Genomic DNA, 27,932 nt, shown 5'->3' on the forward strand with positions numbered 1-27,932 from the left:
AAATTGTCACATCCTGCCCTATGCTGGACTGAAAAAGTGTCTGAGCAGCTCCTGCTTCCAGTCTCTATCTTGGGTCTAAACTGTCTTTTGCCCTTTAGTCCTTTCTGGAGAACTAGAAAGGGCTACTGTCTCACATAAAATTCATCCCCCACAGAATGGCAGACCTTTCTGAGCTCCTGAAGGAAGGGACCAAGGAAGCACATGACCGGGCAGAAAATACCCAGTTTGTCAAAGACTTCTTGAAAGGAAACATTAAGAAGGAGTTGTTTAAGGTTTGTGCCCTTCAGTCAGATGGGGTTGGGTTCTAATCTTTAATGAGGGGTGGGAGGTGGGGTAGCTTTAGTCAGCTGAGGAAGTTGCCCAGCAACCACTCTAAGGAAGAAGCTACTGAGTCTTTTCTACTTTTTCTTGGAGACAGTCAGGCTACATAGTCCATATGGGCCCTAACCCTGGATCTTCCATCCTTACCTTCCTGAGTACTGGGGATGAAAGGTATGTGCCACCATGCCCAGCCATATATTTGTTTTCCTGGTGTTAAGCCATGGAGTAACAAAAATATATTTGCAGATATTCACTAGAAGCTTCTTAGGTGTTATTAAGTAGTTAAATGTGTTTAAAAAGGGTCACAGTTGGGTCTTTGAGAACTGGACAAGTGGCTTTTCTCTTGAGCCACCCTTAAAACAGTGGGGGGGGGGGGGGGCTGGAGAGATGGCTCAGCCATTAAGAGAGAGCACTGTCTGCTCTTCCAGAGGTCCTCAGTTCAATTCCCAGCAACCACATGGTAGCTCACAACTATCTGTAATGGGATCTGATGCCCTCTTCTGGCATGCAGATAAAGCACTCCATTATATAAAAGAATCTTAAAAAACAAAACAGAAAAGCATGGTGGGCTCTAGATCTGCTGGCTTGGCTTATAGCTCTCTCTCACAATCTTCCGTCACTCACAGCTGGCCACCACGGCACTTTACTTCACATACTCAGCCCTTGAGGAGGAAATGGATCGCAACAAGGACCACCCAGCCTTTGCCCCCTTATATTTCCCCACGGAGCTACACCGGAAGGAAGCACTGATCAAGGACATGGAATATTTCTTTGGTGAAAACTGGGAGGAGCAGGTCAAGTGCTCTGAGGCTGCCCAGAAGTATGTGGATCGGATTCACTATGTAGGGCAGAATGAGCCAGAGCTGCTGGTGGCCCATGCTTATACTCGTTACATGGGGGACCTTTCTGGAGGCCAGGTGCTGAAGAAGGTGGCCCAGCGGGCACTAAAACTCCCCAGCACCGGGGAAGGGACCCAGTTCTACCTGTTTGAGCATGTGGACAATGCCCAGCAGTTCAAGCAGTTCTACCGTGCCAGAATGAATGCCTTGGACCTGAATTTGAAGACCAAAGAGAGGATTGTGGAGGAGGCCAACAAAGCCTTTGAGTATAACATGCAGGTATTACTACTGGGCACTGACCATGGGGCCTGATCCATGCGATTATAACCATGGATGCATGAGTTTGATTCTTTTAGCAGTAGAGTCAAAGCCGGAGTTCTTGAGAGGCTACTGGTAGCATGACAAATGAGCTCCTACATGCCCTAGACAAAGGTGAGGGAACCAGTTAGCCATCAGGGAGCATGGAGCCATTGTACAGCTCCAGGAGGCCTGGCTTGAGGCCTGTGACTAGTGCTGGAAAGGCAAAGCCCCAGCATTTGAAATGTCTGAAATAGACCTATTTCCCTCTATCTCATCACAGGACGTTAGGATTGAGGAATGGATAGTTTCCTCATTTTGTAGCAAATATTGATATAAAAAATACTGCTTAATATGGAGCCAGATTCATTGGGAAGTAAATAGGTCTCATAAGTCTCAGGTAGGGCTGATCTTAAGCCATTTCTGTCCCTAGTACCTCACTCTGTGTTGGGAGAAAATAGTTGTGGGCACTCAAGCAGAGTTGTTAGTAGCAGTCACCTGAGCTCCCACCAAGAATGTGCAGGAGAGTGTTCACTTTTCCGGCTTGATGTTCAGCTTGTTGGCAGTCCTGATACATCTGGGCTCTAGCTTCTCCATGGGTCATCTGTAGGGTGTAAATTCTGAGTCTCCCTAGTTTAGGGATGGATGGCCTCTGATGATTTCTGCTTCTCAGATATTCAGTGAACTGGACCAGGCCGGCTCCACACTAGCAAGAGAAACCCTGGAGGATGGGCTCCCAATACATGATGGGAAGGGAGATGTACGTAAATGTCCCTTTTATGCTGCTCAGCCAGACAAAGGTAGGTTGTGGGTCCTGAACTAACATTTCTGGAGCAGGTGTGTCATTGCCTTCCACTGACGCCGTGTCTTATGTTGTGCTGTATGCAGGTACCCTGGGAGGCAGCAACTGCCCCTTCCGGACAGCCCTGGCTGTGCTGAGGAAGCCTAGCCTGCAGCTCTTTCTAGCTGCCAGTGTGGCCTTGGTAGCTGGACTCTTGGCCTGGTACTACATGTGAAGGACCTGTCATATGTTGTTTGCATCCTACCCCAAGTGACCTCTTCCATCCCCATCTCCACCTCTGCCTAAAACTACCACCTCAGGTGACTTTTTTAATGCTGGGTTTGAGAAAACAAGCAACCAATAAAAGCCAGACACTAGAGCCTCTGCCTAATAGCATCTTCTCTGCCAGCCAGGTGCACATCAGACAAAGGCTGTCACTCTATCAACAGTTAATGCTCTACTGCAGGTCAGTCTTAGATTTCTGATCTGGCAGTGCTCCAAGACTTTTACCATTTAGGAGGCCTGGGTGCATTGTATTTTTAGCAGTACTTTGAATAGTCATTGCCATGCTGGTCGTGAGCTGCCCATACACCCAGGCTTTGTAGGAAAGGGTCATGCCATCTCAGGATGGCTCAGTTTTCTAGGCCTTTTGACAGTGGAGTAGAAACTATGCATTCCTGCTTCCAAAGCCTACAGAGCTTATTCTGTATAACCAGGAGTCCATTAGCCTGGTCTGTCTCCACTGACTTGTGTACCTGCCACAGCACTCTAAAAACAAACTCCACACATTTCCCTCCTTTGTGGGATAGGACAGAGTCTCCCAGAAACAGTGGTATGTTGCATACAAATGGACATCCTCTTTGATGACATGCCTTGCCAATTTCCTAGCACTATTTCCATGTATTCATGCTAAATACTATAAAAGATCCTTAATATCTGCTTGGACCTGTGATTTTTTTCAAACTCAAATTCTTAGAGGTTTCATATTTCAAAAGCACATGCTTACACTTAAACAAGTCATGGTCTAAAATAGAAATGTGAAGTTAAATATTTTTATTAGTAGGATATTCCTATAAAAGTCTTTGTGTGAAAAAAATGGTAGAACAGCAGGGAAACTCAAAAAGATCTGAGCCCACCACCTTCACAGTTCAGAAGATTGATTTTACTAAGAACTGAGTGCTTAGTGTGTCATCTTCAGACTATAAAGTCTTAGTCCAGTAGTTCTGTCTTGTTTAAGGACAAAAGAGCAAAAGCTATCGGTTAAGAGGTCAGTAAGCTAGGACAGGACTCCAGTTCTCAGGTTCTACAGCCTGGACATCTAATTATGCAAACAGTAGAAACCAATGCCCTGGCCCAGAACAGCTGGGTTCCCCCAGGGCAGGTCTATATATAATTCTGGTTTGGTGTAATTGGGTTCTTAAACGTGTTGTTTCCCAGGCCCAGGCTCCTGCCTGCCACTAAGACTACTATAGTGTCCCACCCTGTATCTCAGAAAAGAAGGAAGCCAGGCAAGATAGCAGAGGCCCAGGGCAGGGGAGTGAAAGGGCCAATTTAATGAAACTACAAACTGGCCACAGTTCACAGTGATAGGAGGCCATGCAGTGTGTGAGACCAGGAGAGGGACAGCAGCAGGATACAGCATCCACACGGGCATATTCACAGACCATTCAAGACAGGGACAGGTTTGGGCTTACACCCTAGGCGTGACTCATGTCCCTAGGACACTCCCACCACTTGTAACTTCTTCCTGGTCCCCAGCCCAGTGCCACAGCTGTTTCTACAGAGGAACTCCAATATGGAAGCAAGTCAACTATGGCAAAAAGGCTAGCACTTACTCCAGAGACCAATAAACCTACAAAGAGGTGCTTCTGATCTGCCATATCAACAAACCACCAGGCAGAAGTTGTACCCACACACAGCACAGACACAGAAGTAAACAGGACAGGCTCATGGGTATTCATTCTGGCCTCAGAGAATATAGGGGTTCACAGAGGTGTGGCCAGAAAGGAGATCTGCACACTGACTGACTCAAAGAAGCTGGGTGAGAACAGGGGCACGTTTTTCTTGCCCCAGAGCTTTAAATAGCCCAGCATCCTCTTTGCCTCATACCAGGCAGCTCTCTTGGGTGTTTCCATACCTGAGAGTTCTGAGGTCCAGGGTTATCAGTCATTGCTTCTTTCCCTATCTTGGTATCCCAGACAACAAACCCCACTTACACCCAGGCCTTAAGACCCTGTTCTGCTTAGGTCCACTTAACTTTAGATGACACCCTGACTTCATTCCAGCAGGTCAGGAACAACTGTGGGTTCTAGGCACAGCCCTCACTGTAGGCCCTAGTCTGGGGACCTGTTGATGCCTCTGGGTGCTTTTGGTCCCAGGAAGAGTAAGGACCAACCTGGACCTTATACAGAAAAGGAGAAATGAGGACCCCCAGTTAAGAGAGCCTCTCTAGCTTATCTTCTGAATCGCAAATGTCCAAGCAACACACAAGATCAGTGCCACCCCCATGCCACCCACTGGCCCTTGGCCTTAAATCCAACAGAATTTTTGCTGGAGGAGTCAGATGCTCAGGGAAGGGCAAGGTGAGGACAGGATTTCCAGGGTACAGTGGCAAACCTTCCAACCCTAAGTGGGAGTTGGGGGGGTAGTGACCACTGAGCATGGGGAGCAAAGCACACAGGGCCAGACTGATAGGTAGGGAAGTCCAAGTCTGGCTCCGTTAGCACAAGCGCTTGTATGTGCAGATGTAGGCTTTGCAGCTGGGACATGTGTGCGTCACATCCTTGAAGTCATTGATGAGGCAGGGGATCAAGCAGCAGCCCAGGTCACACCTGAATTGAAAATAGAGATAGGCTGAGGCCTGAGAAGGCTCATATAGGCAGGCAGCATATAGAGCCCCCAGCAGCACCACCACTTACCAGTGCCCCACACCTACCCCATGAAGCAGCAGAAGAAACCCAGCACAAAGTTCATCAGGCCTATCTCGTAGGAGATCTTGGTGGTGATGGCCTGCTGGCAGTGAGGACACACTGTCTGCACTGGTGCGCCTTCAAAGATCTCTCCCTGCAGTACTGTCACCGTGGTGGCTGCCCCTGATGGAACCAATACTGTGGCCGTGTGGCCCCCAGGGCCAGGGTAGGACCCTGGTGGGTAGGGCCCTGGTGGATAATAGCCCATAGGTGGGTGAGGGCCTGGAGGAGGGTAGAAACCTGGAACAACACAGAGAGGTCACTGCCCTGGCTGGGAGAACACAGAACATATGATCCCAACACTCAAAAACTATAACCCACAGCTTCTTGGCGTCTTTCCCAAGAGGGCCAGCGTGTCAGCAGGACTTGGATCAAGGTGACCATTTATAATGACCCATTTGATCCCTACCATACAGACTGAAGTTAAGACAGATGTGGCAGAGGGCTAGGAGCATGGCTCACCTTCACTTAACTCCTTGTCTCTGGCCTGCCAAGATTACTCTTTTATGCCTGCAAGGATGAGGACTTAAGAGGCAAAGTATCATTCCTCTTATGCATACAGAGCTTCAAAGACAACCCAACCTAACCACAGATATTGCAGGAACCACTCACTTTGGGCCTGAGTGTAGCACCAGTGAGCTACTGGTGAACAAAGGTCTAGGCCTCCATTGGAGGCTTACACTTTAATAGAAAAAGCTCCCATCTTACTACAGTCCTTAGCATGAACCACTGTAACCTTCCTCGGTGGATGCCAAGTTCCCCCTCGCTACCATTTTCATCTTATATGGAATGACTGACGACTTTCCGTAGTGAATTTTCATAGGTCAACCCACCTGCAGGCATGTAGGTGCCATCTGCATTCATGTGGGGGGGCACAAAGCCAGGCTGAGGCACTGGATGGCCAGGTGGCTCATAGGGTGGGGGGGCAATGTCAGCAGAGGGCAGTGGCATGCCTGGTGGCGGCTGCATCACAGCTGGAGAGGTTCGGCCTGGATGGAGATGGGCAGAAAGAAGATGGCTCAGCTGATCTCCACACACAAGTGGGACACAGGGTGACCCTGAAGCAGGATTTGAAAAGCCTCAACTACACTTGGAATGGAGATCTGTGACAGGGACCCCAGAAGGCAGAGGTCAGGAAAAGACCCTTAAGACAAGAGCCAATGACAAGGTACTGGCCCAGCAGTCCCATTTATGGACCTTACCAGACCTCTACCATTGACAATTTAACACCCTTACCTGGGGTAGGTGGGGCTCCACTTTTTTGCTCCAGTAGTGGGGCTGTAGGACCTCCTGGATACGGAGGGGGTGGTTCATTAGACATCTCTGCTACTGATACTTCTGGATCTGGAGGAGAAACAAACTTAGCTCCTAGCTTCCATGCAAGGCCACTAGGTTGCGACCAACCTCAGATGCCCATCAACTCGAGCATATAAGTATTTCTCTGGCTCCTCTCAAGGGTTCCCTGACTCAAACTCAGGTACCTGAGCTCTTCCACCATTTCCTTTCCTCAAAAGTGTAAGAAGGATCGGGGTTGGTGGCTAGATCCAGCAGTACCCTTGGGAGCATCAGCGACCACTGAGCTCCTTCTGACACTTGAGATACTCTATCTCTGCCAGGAACAACCCACCAGAGCTACCATCCTTTATACTCCTCCATGCTAACCCACATTTCCTTGGAAGCTAGAGGGTAAGGACAGAACTCTGATGACAAGGCCCAGAAATCCTGTCTGGGAACCTAACCCCAGACACTACCCAAGGAAGCTTGATACCTATAGTCTCCCAACTCTTAACTGAGTCATGAAGGGGCAGACTTCCTCCATAGGCTGCAACATGGTTTGGAAAGGGGTGATTTCTTACCTCAGATTTCTGGTGGTGCACAGAGAATGGGAGCAGGTGAGAGTAATTCAGCTGATACAGATCTAGGAGGCTATTTCAGGCAAAGAGAGAAAGCAACACCTTTAGCCACAGGCTTCCAGGTAGGCTATTTCCCCATGCGCACTCATAGCTTAACCACTCCACTCTCCTAGTGGCACACTGTTGAATCCTCTGTGTGCCCACCATTCCCCATCCTACAGATCCAATCCCCATGTTTGAAAGGAAGCAAAGGGAGTCAGTCGTGGTTGGTGTCTGGCACTGACTTGTCTCCTGTTTTGCTTGGGAGGTATGAAAGGGAAAGTCAGTCAAAGGAAACAATTTGTTTTATTCCTTTCATCGAGTGTCTGGAGTACCTGCTATAAGGCATTAGTGGAGAAGCAGACACACTCAGGTCTTGACTTCACTCTATTTAACATAAAAGACTAGTCATTAGCAGCATTTTGAAGTTGAGACTGCCTTTTGTTAACTGAAAAGCAGTAACAAATAGAACAACTCCAGTACTATGGTATGTTGAGTAAAAATGACATTTCTAGCAAAGCCCTTACAGTAAGTCCAAACACAGAAGCACCAAGCCACTTCATTTTTTTTCCCTCTTTGAAATAGTCCCACTGTGTAGTCCAATCTGGCCTTCAACTCTTCATCCTTCTGCCTAGCCTACCATGTGCTAGGATATAGGCATACACCAGGACAACTTGCTTCCTAAGTTTAACAAATCAGGGGCAGGGGCACAGGGATCAGATCCAAGCTTTGGAGTCAATTTTGTGGTGATGTCTGGCATTGGAGATTTACCTCAGTGGTAGATTGCTTGACTAGCAAGCGCAAGGCTTTAGTCCTCAGCTCTGGGGGAAAAAAAAAAAAAGACAAAATTTTGTGGTGATGTGAATAGGAATGGCCCTCATAGACTAGTGTTTGAATGTCCATAGAGAGTAGCAATTCTAGGAGGTGTGGCCTTGTTGGAGGAAGTGTGTCACTGTGGAGGCAGGATTTGAGCTCCCATATATTCTCAAGCCATTTCCAGTGGTACAGTCCAGTTCCCTGCTGCTTTCGGATCAAGATGTAGAACTCTCAGGTCCTCTTCTAGCATCCTGTCTGCCTGCATGCTACTATGCTTTTCCTCCTGATAACAGACTAAACCCCTAAAACTGTAAGCCAGCCCTAATTAAATGTTTTCCTTTATAAGAGATATGGTCATGGTATCTCTTCATAGCAATAAAATCCTAACTATGACATTTTAATACAAGTTTGAGAAACTCCATTCTTGATCAATATAGCCTAACACCCTCCATGCCCTTCTGCAAGAAGTTACTGCTCTGCCTGCACCCACCTGCAGCTTCAGCCCATCTTTCCTTAGGCAGGCCCACATCTGAGGCTTCCAGGAGCAGGTCCACTACTTCAGATTATAGGACTGTTACTCTACAAAGCCACCCTCACATTTTACAGCCCCGACCTACAGACAATGTCTGAGTCTGAAATGCCAAGAGCATTTCATTCAGCTGCTTTGGGTGCTGCTTGTTCCAAGTAACAATCAGAATGAAGACCTGCTGGATGTCCCAGCAGCACAACCCTGCCTGGCTTCCCCTCACTCTGTATGAAGCTCTACCAGGAGTTGCATACTCTACCTTTGCTTAGCCACACCCACCCACCAGACTCTTGCTTCTCTGAAGAACTCCAGATGAGGGTTTTCACAGGAACAAGGATGGAACTGACATCCTGAGATGCCTACCAAAACTTAGGGAACACTACAGAGCCATGGAATCAAGTGAAGCTGCTTTATTCCCCCAGCCCCCAGCCCAGGCCGTGTGGAAGATTACTCAGCTCCAAGGAGGCAAAAAACCAAACCAAACAAACAAAAATAACCCCACAATCTTGTAACATGTGGTCAACAAAGCACCATCCCACTCCCTCAGGATCAGCCTTGTATCCAGTAAACAGAGTCAGACAAACCTGGCCTCAAGTCCAGGGCCTTATCATGTCAGAGTCCTTACCTTTCTATACGAGAAACCTCTTTCCCCAGGCCCAGACATAACCCAATCTCTAGTACGTCCATGGGGAGGAGGTCCTGCTGAGAGGTGTTCTGCACTTACATCATGGTGACAGCTATAAAGCTCTAGTAACATATTAAAAGCACTGAACGTTAACAGTGGGAAATCATTCTTACAAACAAATTGTTAGGCAATTCACTGTACTACAAACATCACAGAGTATAGTAATTAAGACGGCTATGAAAACACTTAAATCTTATGAGATTCTGTTGTATATGCAATTCATCCTTCACCAAAACAATATGTAGCACATGGCTGTGCTTTGAAAAGAACATGATTCCAAAATAGGACCCTGGAGGCAGTATTGCCTGGTATGATACCTTATCTTGTCAACCTGGCACACCTGGGAAACACGAACCTCAACTGAAAACCTGCCTCTGTAAGACTGACTTCAGTATGTTTTCTTGGTTGCTAACTGATGCAGGAGCTGCCAGCCCACCTCGGGCAGTAAGAACCCTGTGAGTCTGGCAGCAGTCTTGTAAGTAGTGCTCGTTGGTTTTGTTTGTTTTTTAAGGTTTCCCCTTGAAGTCCTGTCCTGGCTTCCCTTGGTGGTGATAGACTGTAACCTGTAAGCTGTAAACTAAAACAAACCCCTTCCTCTCCAAGTTGCTTTTGGTTATGGTATTTTAACACTATGATAAACTGCTGTTGTGATTTAAAAAAAAAAAAAAAAAGACACTTGGGATGGAAAGTGAGAAAGAAATGGGGCCTGGACTTTTGGTGTGCCAGGTTCAGTTGCCTTCCTCTGGGTCTCTTGCTTCTCAGAGAAGTTCCAAGTACAAGGCCTCAAAGGGCCTTGAGAATTGCCTCTGGCATTCTGCTTGGCTCTCAACTATTTATTATGCAGTGCAATTGATCTAAAGCTAAGGCAGAGCCTGGCAGCCTGTCTGCTGATACAGGGCCCCTTGGAGTGGGGAGACAGCAGAGTATGTATCTCCTGGCCAGCACAGCTGTAGGGTCTGAAGGCAAACTTAATTCTCTGGTTGAAACTACAACAGAGGGTAACCAACATACTCCCACAGTCTTTCTGTTTCACAGAGTTTCACTGAGCAGGCCAAGTCCAGGAAAGGAAAGGAGAATTTTGAATCTTGAGACCTACTGGGGCAATCAGCCTGCTCAGCTCTGTGCAATAAGTTCTCACAGGACTGAAGACAAGAACTGAGGGGATGAGGTAAAAGGTGACAGAGAGGACAAGGCTCAGAGGGACTTTCTGACATGACTTTTTCCAGGTCTACAAGACCAATGGTTCTCCAAACTTTTGTTCTGTGGACGTCTTTACACCAGATTATCAAGGACTCCAAATAGACTCTCTCTCAATACGATATTAGAAAATATCTCTTAAGTACTTAATAAAGAATTTTTAAAAATTAGTTTAGCTATGCAGTAGTGATACAAGCCTTTAATCCTAGCACTCAGTAGGCAGAGGCAGATTTCTGTGAGTTCAAGGCCATCCAATCTACAGAGCTAGTTCCAGGACAGCCTGGGCTACACAAAGAAACCCACCCTGTCTATAAAAGACAAAAATAAAACAAAAAAATTAGTTCAAGGCTAAGGATGTAGCTTGGGGAAAGCAATTTCCTCACACATGCAAGGTCCTAGATTCATCCCCCGCCATAAGTAAATAATAAATAAATACTGAGCCCACAGTGGCAGATTAAGTTTCCAAAATTCCAATAGAACGAAACTTAACAGTGGCAACAAATCAATTACAAGTTTATTTAGGAATGCTGGTTCAGCACGTGGGAGGTTGTGGCAGGAAGACTGCTGTAAACTTGAAGTAAACTGAGCTTCAGAGTAAGACAAGGCCTCAAAAAAATCCAAACCAAGGGTTAAAGAGATGGCTCAGCAGTTAAGAGCACTTGTTCAGTGCTTGGCATTCACATAGGAGCTCACTACCATCCAGCTGTAGGGCATCTGATGCCCTCTTCTGACATCCATAGGCACCAGGCATGTATGTGATAAACTCTGCCCAACACTTACACACATATAATTTTTTTTTAAATCCAAACAAGTGGGCCATGAAGATGGCTCAATAAGTGAAAGTGTGTGCTATGCAAGTTTAGGAACCTGAGTTTGAACCTTGGAACCCATAAAAAGTGAAGAACCAACTCACAAAGTTGTCTATTTACCTCCATGCAAGTGCTGTGGTATACACACACCCTCACAGAAAATAAATGCAAAGAAGTTACTAGCAACAGAGAAAGAGACAAAAGTTGTTTCCCTATAGTATGGAATGACTTTGCTTATATTCAATACAATACATGTATGCCTAAATCACCAGTTTGTTTGTGCTGGTAATTCTTTGGGGGAGGTGGGGAGCACAGAAGAGGGAACTTAGGGCCTCAAATGCTTTACTTGCTCTTTGCCATTAATACCCGCGGAAACTGCATTTAAAAAAGAAAAGTGTGCTTATGTCTGTTCATCTGTTCACTAATGTGTGTTTATGGGTGGCTTTGGAGCCCAGAAGAAAGTGTCAGTTTCTTGGGCTGTAGTTATAAGCATTTGTGAGCCACTTGAGGTGGGTGTTGGGATCTGAATGCTAGTCCTTAGGATTGAGTGCTGTTAACTGCTGAGCTATCCTTCTTGCTCTTCCACAGCTGTGTTTCTGGGCACGAGGAGGAAAGCAGCTAGTTCGAACCATAATTTGAATAACTACAACTGTGTATATGATTTACTCCCAGACAGCCATCAGTCTTGATGTAGCTATCAATCTTGAGGTTTTCTTGCGTGCCTCACACTTTATCACATACAATGTTCAAAAGCTATGTACATACATACACTAAGAATTAATAAAGTTGTGCTTGCTTTGGCAGCACATATACTAAAATTCAAATGATACAGAGATAGCACCCCCTGCACAGGATGACTGGTAAACTCAAGAGACTTCAGTAGTTTTTTTGTTGTTGTTATTACTGTAAAACTGTTTATTAGTTGTGTTTACTTTAATAACTGTTTTCTTGTGACAAGGCTTTGTGTAAAGCTAATGGAAAAGGTTTTTACCATGCTCATTTTAGTGAGCTCTTGTTGCTATTAATTTTTTAAACTTTATTGTTTGTGTACATGTGTCATGGCATGTGTGTGGAGTCCAAGAACAGCTCTCTGCAGAGTCAGCTGTCTCAGTCCACCTTTATGCGAGCTCTGGGGTAGAGCTTGGGTAACCAGGTCTGCATGTTACCCATCTTTACCCAGAGCCATCTCACTGGCCAGCCATTAACTTCTGACTAATAAAGATGTATCTTTAGCTAGGTGGTAGTGGTGAAAACCTTTGATCCTAGCACTGGGGAGGCAAAGAAGGTGGTTCTCTTGAGTTTGAGGCCAGCCTGGTCTAAATAGAATGTTCGAGGATAGCCAGAGCTACATAGAGAAACTCTTGTCTTGAAAAACCAAAAGCAAACAAACAACAAACAAAAAATTAAATCTACCTTTAAACATAAAAAGAAAAAAAAAGAATAAGGTTAATTTTTGCTACCTTTCTTTATGTGTGTGCTGCTTTGTGTAGTGGTAAAGACAGGTGCAGGTTGGTGCCCCACCTTGATCCAACTCAGGCTCTGGAGCTTGCTTTCAACCTGATTCTGAGTCATCCGTGCAAATACCAGTACAATGCAAAGTCAAGGTATAATCCTGTTTTGTTGTAGTAATAAGATAGTCTGACCACCTTCCTGAGACCTCAGGAAACTCTCCTTCCAGGCTGCAGAAGATACCACTGCAGGAGAGACCCCATGAGACTGAATGCAGAGTCAGTTCTTCACTGCTGAAGAGATCTAGAGAATTAGGATTCCCTGAGGAAATCAGAGCTTGTTGTTGTTCTACCTGAACTGCACCCTAGGGAGGCACCTGCTGCTGTGCAAGCTTTTGAAATTAAACAAGCAGCTCGGACAAGGACTCTATCAACCTTACTAAATCTAGCTCCGCCATTATCTGGCTAGACATCAGAGCCTTGATTAACTCATTTGCCTTCCTCTCAGAATGGAAGAAAGGTTACCAGAGGGTGTACAAAATGTTCTCTGCTGACGACAGGGGTTGACCCACCAGAACACTGAATAAAAAGAACCTGTCACAGGAGCCCGAGATGGCAGTGCACTCTTTACTCAGTAGGTAGAGGCAGGCGGGTCTCTGAGCTCCAGATCAGCCTGGACTACAAAGCAAGTTCCTAAATAGCCGGGGTTCTGCACAGAGAAACCCTGTCTGTCTCTCTGTCTCTGTCTCTGTCTCTCTCTGTCTCTGTCTCTCTCTGTCTCTCTCTGTCTCTGTCTCTCTCTCAAAAAAAAAAGGGGGGGGGGGAAAGAGCCTGTTACTTTACTACTCAACAGGAACCAATGCCTCTTTATCCTGGAGTTATCTGATCCCTGATCATGGTGCCTGTGGTCCCCTGACCTCATTCAGAGACATTCAGACCCTAGTCTGAGCAGCAGGATGGCCATGAAGACTCCAACCACCTCTAACTGTCCCAGTGATAGAAATAAACCTGTTTTAGTCAACTACTGGTAAACAACTCCCAATTATTAGAAAAGAATTAGCATTAAAAACTAGTGTTACTTGGGCCTAAAGGCATTATGTCTTTCCAGGAAATGAACTATCAAAACACTTCTATTAACTTTCCAATTAAATGACTTTCTCCAGGTCACAAAATATTGCCTGTTAGGAGTAAATACTTTTTGTTGTTTAAAAACAGACCCCAGCCATATCTCCCAACAGTATACAACTATGGAAGAATCATCTATGCTGAATGCAAACTTTCCAGTATGGCTGCTTTAAGGTTACTATACACTAAGATCTGTAAATAAGCCTAATAAATTCAGTAGTTACCCAGAATAAAACTTGGTAGACTCATACCTTGGTTTTTGTTGAGACCACATGAGTGGGTAGACATTATTTACTTATGTCTCCCCAAGGAAAAGACTTTTATCAACAGAAGCCATCATGGGCCTCTCTACATTGAGATCCTCTCTCAAAAAAAATTAAGGCACCAAAAAGAAAAACAAGCAGGGCACAAAACAAAAACAAAAATAAACCCCAACAACCAAAAGGGGGTGGGTCAGGGGATGTAGTTCAGTGCAGAACACTTGCCTAATATGAGCAGGGCCCTGGGTTCAATCTTCAGCACTATGTACAAAAAAAATGAGACAACTAGAGGCCCTGGAATGAGGCCACACACTCCTAGCACTCACTCCAGTGTGAACCTGGCTGCAGAGGCTGCTGCTGTTGTACAGGGAATACTGACAGAGCATATACCATGCTGACATAGACGCCCATCATGGGGACAGAAAGGAAAGGCTGAAAGTGAATGCAGATACAACAAATGCAGGAACACCAATGTCTCAGGCTCACACCATCTTCCTCTCCATCAAGCTCTGCACAAATCTGCAGCTAAGTCAGGCACTTATTAGTGTGTAACCAGGCTAGGACTCCTACAGCTGCCCAGAGATAATATGCAAGGCAAGAAACAAAGAGAAAGCCAGGCATGGTGGTACATAATCCCAGCACTCAGGAGGCAAAGACAGGTAGAACTCTCTAAGTTCAAGACCAGCCTGGTCTACATAGATCTCAAAGAGAGAGAGAGGAGGAGGAAGAGTTCATGTGGGTGAAGGCTGAACCTATCTACAACTGCTGGGAAGACACCTCCAACCCGAGAGAGCTGCCCAATCAGCATCAGCTAGACTATGCAAGTCTGACTGTGCTCCATCCTCCACCAAGTCTCGGCAGAGGCAAGCCAAGAGGGGCAATGCTACTGCTGGCCCTGACCATTCCTGGCTTTATCAATGAGGGTACAAGTACAACATGAGGAGGAGGAGGAAGTGAAAAGAGAAGCAGAAGCCAAATCGAGGTAAGACTAGCGGTTCCAAACTGAAAAGCAGGTATGACTTATAGGTCAAGATGAGAACAGTAACCGCACTGATATCCTAATGATTTTTGAGTGCCCTTAGCAAACTCTTTTCACTTCCCATGACCTCAAAGGAGGGGTCACAAGGGAGCAGGTTAATTCTACTTTTCTACAGGAAAAAATGTTGTGCTTCTAGGTATATTCCACTTTGAGGGTGGCAATTACCACAAGCAAAAGTATCTATACGTATTGTCTTGATGTTCAGGCAAAAGGATGGCTAACTCCAATGTAGCTACAAAGTCAGTGAGCTGAAATGCCACCTATCTACTTCTAACAAATATGGAAAATGGTATGGACTAGGATCTGAATCCTAGGAACAGTGGTGTTCTCTGGATAGTGAGGTCTTGGCAGGTTTGTACATAAATGCAAATGCAGAAGCCTTTTATTTATGTGTAGATTCTCCTTCGTCTATGATGAGCACCAGCTCCTTCTTCAAAATGCTCAAAACTGTTAAATATTTTTGTTTTTCAAACTAGAAAGGTGCCTCAGACTATGAGTGAGTTATGCTGAAACAGGGGCTTCTAAGAACTCTCCCTCTCAGATGTCACAGGCATCTTTTGCTGCATCTTTCTGCATTTTGTAAAGTAACTCCCACCTCTCTTCTGGATCATAGCCCAGGACTTTGGGCAAACTGTCAAGTTGGCTAGGTCTTGCATGAAGAGCCAGTGAGTCACTTGATGGAGAAGGGCAGGCAAGCAAATCCCCAAGGGACACATGATACACTAGAGAGTGATGAGGTTACTGCCTCAGGGCAGGTGATGGCTGGTTCTGAGCCATAAACAGCCTAGGCTGGCCCTGTGCCCTTGCTCTGCTCTCTGAGCTGTTTCTGTGCTCAAGAGCTTGTTTCTATATATTCTTCTGCTAGCATAGAATGTGATGGAAGTCCACATAGGAGAGGAAATGAAGAACAAAGGATGGAAAAAAAGCTACAGCTGCAGGCATAACCAGAGAGAAACAAGTTGTCGGCACCTGTTCTGAGGCAAGGCCATGGTGACTGAAAGCTAATTTTAGAAACCCCACAAGCCTAAAGACCCATCTCTTAAGTCACCAAAATGGAACCTGAGGGGGGGAAAGTCCTGACATCTGCCTGCAGTGAACTGACACAAAATAGACAACCTCTGGGTTATTTTAACCAGGTGCCTAGCTGAGATTAAAAACATTATTCTGACCAAGGAGAACACACAAGACCCTGATGTGTGGTCAAACCATGTAGCCACGACAGTCGTAGCCACCAGGTGCAAATTTTTTTGTTTTTAAGACTTTTATTTTTTATGTGTATGTACTTGTGTGTCAGTTCATGTCATGTGTGTTCCGGTGCCTGTAGAGGCCAGAGGTGGGCGTCAAATCCCATGAAAGAAATTACAGATGGTTTTGATCCACCTAGAACTAAACAACCTCTGGGCTCCCTTCTTTCACACAACTCATGGAGTGCTCACCCTCCAAACTTTCTCTCACAAAAATGAGGTGATGTCATCTTTAAGATACTGACCTCTCATGTAATAAATCACTTCCTCATTTATTCTAGGAAAGTTCTGCTTGGGGGAAAATAAGCTGCAGAGATGTGTCGATGTGTCGCTGCTAACAGTGGGCACTTTATAGAAGTCACAGCAATTACTAAAAGAAAAGACAATACCACAACACACAGCAGACCTGAGTCACACCTCAACAACTCTTTAAGTTGCTGTCAACTGCTTTTTCAAGAGCAATTTAAAAACAGAACTTTGTATGTTAACATACACTTTTAAAAATGGTATTAAATTCTGTAAGCTCAAGGCCAGCTTGGTCCACTTTTCCAGGCTAGCCAGAACTACACAGTAAGACACAAGGCATGACCCCAAAACCTGAGAGAAATGTGTCTAGTCCAGGGTTACAGTGGAATTGTTATCAATAGCCTGCCCTGTGGAACCATGCACAGATGTCAGCAAAGGCACCCAGGAAGAAACAAAATACAGGGAGTCACAGTGCTACAGGAGAGGAAGGCAACTAGTGTCTTATATGCATTATATAACACAGCAGAGGTTGAACCGAGTTTCTATTACTTGAAGTAGACATGGGACCCTGGAATGTTCACTCATCAGCTTGCACGATAGCTCTGGACTTGGGAAGTGGGAATGTGGTCACGTTTGGAGTCATCATTGGCATGTGCAGATTTCTCTCTGACTCAGATAGCTCACTTTTTTTTTTTATTTTTTTTCCCTGAGAGACGGTTTCTCTGTGTAGCCCTGGCTGTCCTGGAACTCACTTTGTAGACCAGGCTGGCCTCGAACTCAGAAATCTGTCTGCTTCTGCCTCCCAAGTGCTGGGATTAAAGGCGTGCGCCACCACTGCCCAGCGATATCTCACCTTTCTGGCTAGAAAAGCATCAGAAATAACTGAATCTGGAGTCTCAGCTAACATTCATTTGGGTGTCAACCAATGGAGACTATCGTAGAGAGAGCGGAAGCCACAGGCTGGGGAGTGGGCTCAGTAGTGATACACTATTCTAGCTACTAGAGCAGAGCCAGGCCTCAGCACACCTGCTGCAGCCCTCCAGCTCTCTTGTCAAACTGTCCAAGATGTTCAATTCAAAGTACACTGGCTGCCCAGGATGGTGGTCCAAGTGTGTAAGTATTTGGAAGGTGGAGGCAGGAGGATCAGAAGTTCAAGGCCAGTCTCAACTACATGGAATGTCTGAGGATGTCCTGGGCTGTATAAGACCCTGTCTCAAAAACAGTAACACAACACCAGACATTTGAATGGGTGGGGTCTTATGCCCTTGACAAAGTGCTTCATCAGTGACATCACATCCTCTGCACTGAAGTTTACCTGGATTTCATATCACCACTAACAAAAGGGTGAAATCTCACTGCTTAGCCCTGGGTTTTCCTATGAAAGCAGGGCTGAAAAGAAAATGGGAAACAAAACGAAATGTCCCCTTGGGCTGCAGTCTCTCCATATTTCTCAAAGCTTCCAGGCTATTCAAGGAACTTAAAGGGCAGTGTGACCTCATGAAGTCTTGGCTCTACTAGCTGATTTTAGAACTAATCTAATGACTGTACACCTGAGGATTCAACTCTCCATTCAAAACTGTATTTCGAGGGAAGAATGCATACACCATGGCTCTGTGTCTCCAGAGTAGATAAGCTCACAGGAAGACAACTCTAATTCAGGCAGTACCTGATTTTATTCAGCCAATAAACAAAGTGTCTGGTATGTGTCAAACACTTTCCTAGGCAATCTGGTGGGAGACATTTCCCTTAGCAGCTGTGGAGAGGGAACTATAAACAGAGAGGTACAGTGATAGAGGAAGAAGAGTTAAGGAAGAAGTCCTGCAGAGCTTAATTCTCCATAGGAAAGGTTTCACTGAACATGGCAACATGAACATTTCAGCACAGGCAAAGGTGAATTACATATACTGTGGGAAGAAGGTCCAGGCAAGAAGTTACATGCAAAGATCCTCAGAGCACACTGGGGAGAGAGGACCCTAGGGGACTCCCACACTGAGGGCAGGGAGGCAGTCAGGAGAGCAGTTGGGATGAGTTAGGAAATGGGAGGGGGTTAGGCTGTCCCAGTCTCCCTTTGCACTGTGTGCTGCCACTATCAAACAGGAAGCTGCTGGAGAGAGGAACCTACAGTACTAGGTACCTCTGGCAGTGCTGGGTACAGTTCCTTTTTGGCCAGTTTGACCCCACAGAGAAACAGGTCCTAGTATGGCTAATCTCCAGGCCAAACAGGTAAACCGTGCACACATAGAAGCTGAATTTGACTACACCAAGGGCTAAAACTAAGGCTGGATCCTTAAGGGACACAGAACCCCTAGAAAATCTGAGACCTGAGAAGTGATCATGAGTTCTTCCCTGAACAGGGCAGGGTTCTTCAGGTCTGAACATGGGCCAGTTCTATCAGAGAATCCAGCATTAGCCAAGTTTCCTTTTCTAAGTGACTAATTCAAGAGCCGAGACCCTTGACTCCTTCATTCAGACAATTCACTGCACCCAAGAGTAATAACTCAATCCAGAGTCCCAAGACTCAGATAACTATAGTCCCACCTGGGACCTGCATCAGAAGAATTTACACAACAGGCAAGACCAGCAGGTGGCTCTAACCATCAGGAGAGGTCTGTGAGCCAGGGACCTGCAGGACAGTCCTAGAACCAGGGCATTAGTTCCTCCCAGCAGAGGATCAAACACTGTGCTCAAAAGCCCAGCTGGTGCTCAGGGACAGTCTCTCTACGGCTCATAAACTATGTATACTATAGTCTGGCTGACATTCCTAGCAGGACTCCCCCATCTAGAAGGTTTATCTCTATCTGTCATACCTCAGTCATCAAACTAGATGGGTGAAAGGGGTTCCAAACATCTTTCTTTTTCAAAATTACAATTAACTTATGTATGTAATCTGTGTGGGCTCGTGTGCCATGACTTCTGTGGGAGTCAGAAGACAAGCTAAGGGAGCTGGCTCCTTCTGTTATGTGTATTCTGTATATGTATTCTGTTATGTGTATTCTGGGGATTAAATTCTAAAGTCAATGCCTTTACCTGCTGGGCAGCTTGTCAGCTGCCATCTTTTCTTACTGTATTTGGGATTTTGCCTCCATGTGTGTCTGTGCACTGCATTCACTCAGTGCCTGAGGAAGCAAGAACAGAGTGTAGGAGGCCATGGAACTGGAGTTACCACAGGTGCTCGGAAAAGGCAGCCAGAACTCTTAACTACAGAGCTGTTTCTCCAACTCTGACAATTTAAGACTTCTAATTCTGTGGTTAACAAAAAAACAAAACAAAAAGCAAACAAAAAACCTTATCTCAGGCTGAAGAGATGGCTCAGCGGTTAAGAGCACCGACTGTTCTTCCAGAGGTCCTGAGTTCAATTCCCAGCAACTACATGGTGGCTCACAACCATCTGTAATGGGGTCTGGTGCCTTCTTCTGGTGTGTCTGAAGAAAGCAATGGTGGTGTATTCATATGCATAAAATAAATAAATCTTTAAAAACAAACAAAAAACCAAACCGTATCTCATCTGGTGGTCAAGGTTTGAGAGAAAGGGTAGGTTCAGCCCTATGTCCCAAACCTCCTTCAGTCTACTCCAGCCCCACCCACTGTACCTTGCATGTCTCTGAACCAGCTGTCTGTACATACCTGCTGAATAAATGAGTCCATGAGATTTGAGATTAACCTTGCTGGGCATCCTACGCTAGTCCTAACCCAAATGCCCATTACCCTTAGCTCCAGAGGCAGAGCACAGCCACATCTGAGGTAGATATCACCGTCTTCTTTTTGACCGTGCCTTTATTTATGGCCAATATTCAAAACAAGAAAGAATGCCACTTCTTGAATCACAATTAGCTCCAAGGAGGAATAATCACAGTGAGGCCTGGAGGCTCCCACTCCTGTGGTCCTCCTTCCCTTTAACCCTATTTTAGGGTGTGAAGCCCTGCTTTGTTATTATTTAGAAACTCTTGCTGCTTCCTCTGCTAGAAGAGTTACACCTAGGCTACCTCCAAGAGCAGTGGTTCTCAACCTTCCTAATGCTGTGACCTTTTAATGTAGTACCTCATGTTGTGGTGTCCACTCCCCTCCCCCAACCATAAAATTATTTTCGTTGTTACTTCACAACTAATTTTGCTACTGTTATATATCAAAATGTAAATATCTGTGTTTTCCAATGGTCTTCCATGACTCCTGTAAAAGGATTCTTTGATACCCAGAAAGTCATGACCCACAGATTCAGAACCACTGTCTTAGGCAGATACAGATGACAAGTGAGGATCAGCCAAGAAGCAACAATAAATACACAAAGGACACTGTGTCCTTTCCCATTCCCCCAACTCTTCACGCCACTGAATCATAACAACGACTCATCAAGCACTATAGAATCTTCTCAAACACCACTCCAACATCCTTGCCACCTTACTACCTGCGGCCACTGCATTTCTTCTAAATTCCAGGCACAGCACACAATTGGATCTGAGTTTAGACTAAATTAACATTTATTATGTGGCTTCTCAGGCACATTCAGAGGTTTAGGTGAACTAGACACCTTGTGGTTAAGAACTAACAAGCAGCTGGGTGGCGGCAGCTGTGTCTTCAATCCCAGCACTCAGAAGGCAGAGGCAGGCGGATCTCTGAGGTGGAGGCCAGCTTGGTCAATAGAGTGAGTTCCAGGGCAGCTAGAGCTACACAGAGAATCTCAAAACAAACAAACAAACAAAACAAAAGGAGGAAAGAAAGAAAGAAAGAAAGAAAGAAAGAAAGAAAGAAAGAAAGCGAAGGAAGGAACAACTGACAAGTTAGATCACCCAATGGACAGAGACCTGTAAGGGATTCTCGGCACTTATTTTCTGTAAAGAAAATGCACTACAACTGCTTTCAAGGGAAGAATAACAGTGTTTTTGGAAACCAACATCCCCTGTCCATTGGTTTAAGCAACCAATTCTTCCATCTCACCCTTCATAATAGCTGAGAATATAAGGGTGCACAGCCAGGCTTGTTTTTTAAGACTTCTTTGTGTTATACAGTTTCATGTTCTTTCTTTTGTCTATCATGAAGGAATTGGAATCTATTCAGCACTTAGAGCAGACACAGGTCTTCATCTGGTCTGGGTGCTGTTCTTTGCATAAATGTAGCACGAGGTTCTGGGAAGGGAAATGGCTTGTCATAAAGCTTCAGAGTTACAAAGAGAAACCTTCAGTGTAGTCTGCCATCTCCAAGTCTAGGAAATACTTGTCCAAGGATCCCATTATCACCAGAGTTGTCTGATGACTCAAAAAAAGAGGCATAAGGTAGGCTCAAGGGGCCACAGGCTCAAAACTGTGTGGGTGGTAGTTCTGGGAGGCCAGGGAGCTGTAAGGCAGTCTGAGGCCACAGAGCTGTCACCTCTGCAATTAGATACAACCCTGCAGCCTCTCCTACAAGACACACTGCCTCCCAGAAATTGGTTCATTTCTATTTTGTACAATCGACTTCTAAGTTCTCTCATGGGACAAGAAACCTCACATCCATACTTCCACCCCCACCTCAGGAAAGACCAAAAACTCTGGAGAACTCCACACATGCTGGCCTCTCACTAGAACATCTTTCACTTACAAGGCAGACACCTTAACATAAATGACAAAACTTTTTTTTTTTTTTTTTTTTTTTTTTTTTGATTTTTCGAGACAGGGTTTCTCTGTGTAGCTCTGGCTGTCCTGGAACTCACTCTGTAGACCAGACTGGCCTCGAACTCAGAAATCCGCCTGCCTCTGCCTCCCAAGTGCTGGGAGTAAAGGCATGCGCCACCACTGCCCGGCATGACAAAACTTTTACTGCCTCATTTCCCAAACTTAACATTCTTTTCCTCTGAGTAGAGTTTCTGAAAGTAGAGAATTTCACAGAGCCTGTCTCTCTCCCTTTCAAATGAAGAGGGTGTGTGACAGTCTGGTGTTCACAGCTCTGGAGCCAAGTACAAAGGCCTGTGGACTCAGAGCTCTAACTGTGAGGTTACCAACTGTGCACTTCAGCCCTGTTTTAAAGCACAGAAAACTTCCACTGCACCAGCAGGTTCAAACTGAGCAAGCTTGGAACATACAAAAGAGCCAAGAGAACAAGGCCAAGGGCTGAACAAGCAGACGACTCACTTTAATTATTGCCAGCATAATCTGCTGGGACAACCAGACCTCTGGGATACATTCCATTTTCTCTCTCTTTCTCAAAACAATTTTGTTCCCTGAAGTATTCTTTACACATTCCCTCTTTCTTCTGGTCAGCTAACAGGTCTTCTCAAAGTCCATGTAAAGGTCTTTCTTGGTTCTAAAAATACATCCTATAGAAACCCTCCAAAACCCTTTGGATCTTCAGGGCTGGGAGGCAGAATGACTTTCAAACAGCCAAGGTTAAAAAAAAAAATCAATAAGCAACAAGATTTCTAAGTCTAGATAATAATATGCAAGCTTTACTAGGAATGGAAATATACTGTTATCTGCAGTGTACTTTGGCATGCATAAAATAAAAGACTGATGGATAGGTACACAATAAAGGGCAATATTAAATGTACCTTCTAGGTGATAGTCCATGGCTCTGCACTGTGAAATTCAACGGGTTTTGTATGCTCTGAATTTTTCCTAGTCAATGTCAGGATAGAAGAGGTCTTTAAGACAGTGAATGACTGAAAATATCTTTCTTATATGAGCAGACATGCTCCCCTCTTTCTTCCCACCCAACTCTAGTCAGCACCAACAAGAAGCTAAGGACCAGATAGAGCAGTCCTATTTGCCCAGACAATGCCATGTCTGGAGTACACTATAAAACTGATATACAAACTACTGAACGCCCTCTCCCCAGAGCCCCTGATCCTCACTCTCACTCCCAAGTGTGCATGAGAATTTCTGGAGAGCTTACTAAATGCAGATTTTGGGCCTTACCCCATAAATTCTCAATCAGATCCTGGGGACGAGGGGAGGGAGTCCAAGTCTTTCTAATGCAGAAAGAAGATCCTACCCTGCCCACTCCATCTTCCTTGACACCTGTTGACCTGTTGAGAGGCCCCTGGAGACCCACCTCCTCCAAGGTCCTGGATGGCTTGGGGCTTCGCCAGCCCCTCGCCTACCTAACGTCCGGCCGGAGCGCCACTTAGAGCCAAGTCCCGACCTGCAAACCGGCGGGGGAAGGAGGGCGAGACGGGCTCCTCCAGGACCGCCAAGGTCACCCGCGGGTCTCTGAGGCTTGCCTCAGGGATCTTCTTGGACCGACCGCGGTTCCTCTACCCTCTATACCCCGAGGAGAAATGGCACACATAGCCTTCCCTTACAGAAATGTAGAAAGGCATGATAATCACCCGAGTGGGCTGGCCCTTCTCTGGCTGCTATCCCGTTTGCAGGCCCAGTCGCTCGGGGCCCTAAAATGCTATCCCTCGGAGCCCCGCAGCTGCAGCCACATCGAAATCAACTGCCCTGATTCTGTGTAGCGTTTCAGGGGGAATGGACTCCACCACGCCAACCCAGCCCTGTTTACCTCGGAATCCAGGAGCCTGAGGCCGGAGGGACAGAAATCGGTGGGGGTCCGGCCCGGAGCTCCAAGGAGCCCCTCTACCAGAGGGCTCGCAGCACACACCGCCCCCGCACGAAGAGGACCCTGGAATTTGTAGTCCTCGGCGCAACCGCAGCATTCCCTGAGGCGGAAGCCTACAGCTCCCGGCACCCACCGCGCGGGCGGAGGTGGTAAGGGCGGGGCTCCGCGGGCTAGGTCACGCGGGCCGAAGGTTTCGAAGCCCAGCCCCCGCCGCGGAGTGTGAGAGGGGTCCCACCGGAAGTCGCCCGGAAGTCTCAGAGGTCACTCACCGTCGGTTCGGCCCCTCATCGGCCAAGCGCTGCTGCAGGAACGGCTGCCTCAGCCCGTAGCTGTCAAGAGGAAACGGGACGGCTTTGGAGAAAGGTCCAAGCTCCTGGCCTCGCGGCTTAGGGCGGGGCTTGGTGCCTCACGTAACGAGCTTGGGTGACGTCAGTAGAGGCCCATTGCGGGTGTGAAATGAGCAAATGAGAGCACCCCAGGCCTTTCAGCTTGGTCGGGGGGGGTGGGGGGGGGAGGGGAGGCTGGAAAGAAGGAGCATGTCGCTGCTTGCGCTTCCCCAGGCCAGCCAGCCGTGCTGAGCACAGCACGGGTTTAGGGAGAGCTACTACTCTTCCCCTAGGCTGCCCAGGCAAGCATGAAACTGGGAACCACACCAGCTCTCCCTGCCCTCGACACGCTTCCACTCTGACAGATGATACAAAAATAAGTCACAAGATGCCCAGGACCTCGAAGGAAAACAACAGGATGTCCCAACAGAATTAGAGTGTTGCCTCTGGGCAGGGAAGGTAGGAAAGGGAACGGTGGGATGAAGTGTAAAGTAAAGAAAGAAACTGGGTAGAAGAGAAGGGCACTTTGGCCAGCAAGATAAAGACAAAGACAGGCTAGACCCAGGTCACCAAGGTCATCAATAAAGTTTGGATTTATTACACGTGGAAACGAAAGCTCTCGTGTGTCTGTGTGTCTCTTTGTGTGTGTTGGGCACTCCTGTAGGTCAAAGGCAACTTTGAGGAGTCAGGTCTTCCAGCATGTGGGTTTTGGCTCTCAAACTCAGGTCTTCAGGCTTGGCAGACAAACACCTATGAGACATCTCACACACCCTTCTTTTGTATGTTTAGACAGGATGTCCCTGAGTTCAGGAGGGCCTTAGACTCATGAGCCTGGTGACACAAACTTTTAATTCCAGTACTCTTGAGGCAGAGAAAGATCTCTGAGTTCAAGGCCAGCCTGGTCTACAGCGTAGGCTACATACCCATACTGGATCCCCAGAAACCTAGGTCGAGAAATGGATCTCAGTATTCATGCTAAGGTCCTGTTCCCCAATTGGTTCTGATTTGTCAGTAAAGAAGGCCAGGGGCCAATTGCTGGGGAAAAAAGTACAAATGGGTCTTCCAGGTCCCAGGAGGAAAAGGCAGACACAAGGAAGTAGTGGGGAGTTTCTAACATGCTTTGGAGGAAGAAGAAGCCAGCAGCCATGTGAGATTTCAGGAAGAGCTGGGGCCTGTGGCCACTATTACAGGTGGTAGTCAAGGATGCTTGGCAGGGCGTAGGTGGGACTAGCTGCTGAAGTTGAGAGCAGCTGGGAGGAGTGGAGATAAAAACATTATTAAAGGCACACTTTTCCTGGTGGGAGATAGTAATGCCCAGTAATTGTGCCAAGAAGGCAAGTTGTAAAGGATCAAACTGTGTGTGTGTCTTTTATCCACAGATTCAAGGGAAGCTGGGAGAGGGATGGTAGGGCGATCACCTCCCAGAGCACCAGTCACCTCCTGGAGCAAAAGGCTATAGTTTAAAACTATACCCAACACATAGTTCATTTTTGTTTCAATATTTAGTCAACATAAAAATATCAGTGCAGCATTTTACTTTTCTTCACAGTGTCTTTGAAATCTACACTGTATTTTATTCTGACAACACGTCTAAATTTAGACCTGCTACGTTTCAGGAGCTACCACAGGTGGTTTCCGGCTGCTGGATTGAAGAACACTGATCTAGAGCATTTATTCATTTACGCAGCCAACCAAGCAAGGCCTTGTAGCCCTGGAAATACACAAAATGGAGCAAGGCCAAGCTCTGTTCTCAAAGTACACACTGTGCAGCTGGGAAGTCTGGTATGGTAGCTTATTTTGAAAATGACAAAGTACTTTGAGACAGCCAGGTATGGTGGTATTTATATCCCAGCAGCCAGGAGCTTGAGGCAGGGTTACCATGCATTTGAGAGACTAGCCTATGTCGCATACCAAAATGTCTCTCTCTCTCTCTCTCTCTCTCTCTCTCTCTCTCTCTCTCTCTCTCTCTCTCTCTCTTTCATTTTTTAGTTTTTCAAAACAGTTTCTCTCTGTAGCTGTGGCTATCCTGGTACCCACTCTGTAGACCAGGCTGGCCTCAAACTCAAAGAGTTGCCTCTGCCTGCCAAGTGCTGGTACAAAACCCTGGCTTTAAAAAAAAAACATATAAGGGACTGGGGAAATAGTTTAGTCAATAAAGTGCTTGTTGTACAAGCATGAGAACTCACGTAAATATCCACGGGTCCTATGGACTTTTAATCTCAGTTTGGAGGAGGAAGACACGGGTAGATCCCTTAGACTTGTGGCCCCAGCCTTGCATCATCTTCAAACTTTGGCCCATTAAAGATCCTGTCTCATAAAGGTGGGAACTTCTGAGGAATGACACTGAATATTGACCTCTGGCCTCGTACACATTCACACACATGTGCATAGAAATCTAAACACGTAAATACAGATCCACTAAAACAAACAGGGCTAGGAGGATAGCTCACTTGGTAAAGTCTTGCCTTACAGGCATCTGGACTTGTGCTCACAACCCACAGAAGAATTCTGGTGTGGTGACCCATGCCTATAATCCCAGCGCTGAGGAGGTAGAGACAGAGCTTTCTGGTCAGCCATGTGAGCCCACTTGGCAAGGTGCAAGCCAATGAGAGACTGTGTCTCAGAAAACAAGAAAGATGGCTTCTAAAGCACCCAAAGTTGTCCTGAACCTACACACCTACACACACTAATATGCACCCCCACATACATTGCCCCCCCCACACACACACAACCACCATCAACTGAAGTTGGTGTTTTGCTGGAGCAAACATATTAAGAATTGTTTAAAGATTTATCTTTTTAGTTTATTTATATGAGGACACTGTAGCTGTCTTCAGACACACCAGAAGAGGGCATCAGATTTCACTGCAGATGGTTGTGAGCCACCATGTGGCTGCTGGGAATTGAACTCGGGACCTCTGGAAGAGCAGTCAGTGCTCTTAACCACTGAGCCATCTCTCCAGCCCGAAGAATCTTTTAAAGTTACAGTCAACAAAAGTGCTATGAGAGTTTAGGAGTACCGAGACAAGTCTTTAGAAAGGAGGTGAGCTCCCTACTCAGCTCTGAATGTCCTGGAACTCCCTATGTAGATCAGGCTAGCCTCAAACTCACAGAGCTCTGCTTGCCTCCACTCAGATTAAGACATGGGCTACCACACCCTGAATAAGTAGAAATGTAACCCCAAAACATCCCTGGTGATGGAAGGGATGGAGAGGGAGAGCAGTTTGGTGTTATGAGGCATTTGCCTCCTAAGTCTGAAAAGAAGTAAACTGTTGCTAGGGGTGGGAACTCTCACAGCTAAATTTCAGAAATACAGGCTGGAGCTGCCGCAAGTTCACAGTCCCTGCATCCTCTAAGTCATCTTCCTGGTGTTCATGAGTCTTTCCCTGTTCCTTGTAAATAACCCCTTATCCATACTCCCGTTAGTAACCCCTATAACCCTATAAAAAAAACTCATTAGTTCCTGGAGAGAATGTTTGTGGTTAAGAGTACTGATTCCTTCTTGAGATTTTGTCTATTGTAATTCTAAGTTTGACAACCCCCCCCCAACCTGGACTCTGCAAGTAGCCCCCCCCCCCTCTC

At 46.3% G+C, this 27,932-nt stretch overlaps 2 protein-coding genes and 1 pseudogene across 11 annotated transcripts in view; 2 read left to right on the forward strand and 1 right to left on the reverse strand.

Annotated features, from left to right (window-relative positions):
- The window catches only part of Hmox2 (heme oxygenase 2), a 29,686-nt gene extending 27,069 nt beyond the window's left edge, over nucleotides 1–2,617 (forward strand). For all 4 annotated transcript variants that reach the window (XM_034506478.2, XM_034506479.2, XM_076937314.1 and 1 more), the window contains exons 3-6: nucleotides 155–272; nucleotides 948–1,439; nucleotides 2,131–2,257; nucleotides 2,346–2,617. In XM_034506478.2, coding sequence (XP_034362369.1) covers nucleotides 155–272; nucleotides 948–1,439; nucleotides 2,131–2,257; nucleotides 2,346–2,473 — 865 coding nt within the window. In that variant the 3' untranslated portion in view covers nucleotides 2,474–2,617. The remainder of the gene's footprint in view (nucleotides 1–154; nucleotides 273–947; nucleotides 1,440–2,130; nucleotides 2,258–2,345) is intronic.
- A 659-nt stretch (nucleotides 2,618–3,276) lies between these two features.
- Cdip1 (cell death inducing p53 target 1) lies at nucleotides 3,277–24,441 on the reverse strand. Of its 7 annotated transcripts, XM_076937316.1 has the most exons (8): nucleotides 23,968–24,136; nucleotides 23,012–23,078; nucleotides 7,871–7,920; nucleotides 7,064–7,133; nucleotides 6,444–6,551; nucleotides 6,041–6,196; nucleotides 5,174–5,447; nucleotides 3,277–5,069 (listed from the first exon to the last, which is right to left on the reverse strand). In XM_076937316.1, the coding sequence occupies exons 5-8, from the start codon at nucleotides 6,526–6,528 to the stop codon at nucleotides 4,958–4,960; spliced, it is 627 nt and encodes a 208-aa protein (XP_076793431.1). In that variant the 5' UTR covers nucleotides 6,529–6,551; nucleotides 7,064–7,133; nucleotides 7,871–7,920; nucleotides 23,012–23,078; nucleotides 23,968–24,136; the 3' UTR covers nucleotides 3,277–4,957. The 7 variants fall into 7 exon arrangements, with proteins under 7 accessions (XP_076793431.1, XP_076793430.1, XP_076793432.1 ...); XM_076937315.1 differs by lacking the exons at nucleotides 23,012–23,078; nucleotides 23,968–24,136 and adding an exon at nucleotides 24,294–24,430; XM_076937317.1 differs by lacking the exon at nucleotides 7,871–7,920 and having other exon boundaries at nucleotides 23,968–24,137.
- On the forward strand, nucleotides 11,921–12,020 carry LOC117712112 (U6 spliceosomal RNA; annotated as a pseudogene).
- Nucleotides 24,442–27,932: the final 3,491 nt, after the last annotated feature.

The sequence above is a fragment of the Arvicanthis niloticus genome, chromosome 6 (assembly GCF_011762505.2).
Source record: "Arvicanthis niloticus isolate mArvNil1 chromosome 6, mArvNil1.pat.X, whole genome shotgun sequence".
In the NCBI taxonomy this organism is placed as follows: domain Eukaryota; kingdom Metazoa; phylum Chordata; class Mammalia; order Rodentia; family Muridae; genus Arvicanthis; species Arvicanthis niloticus.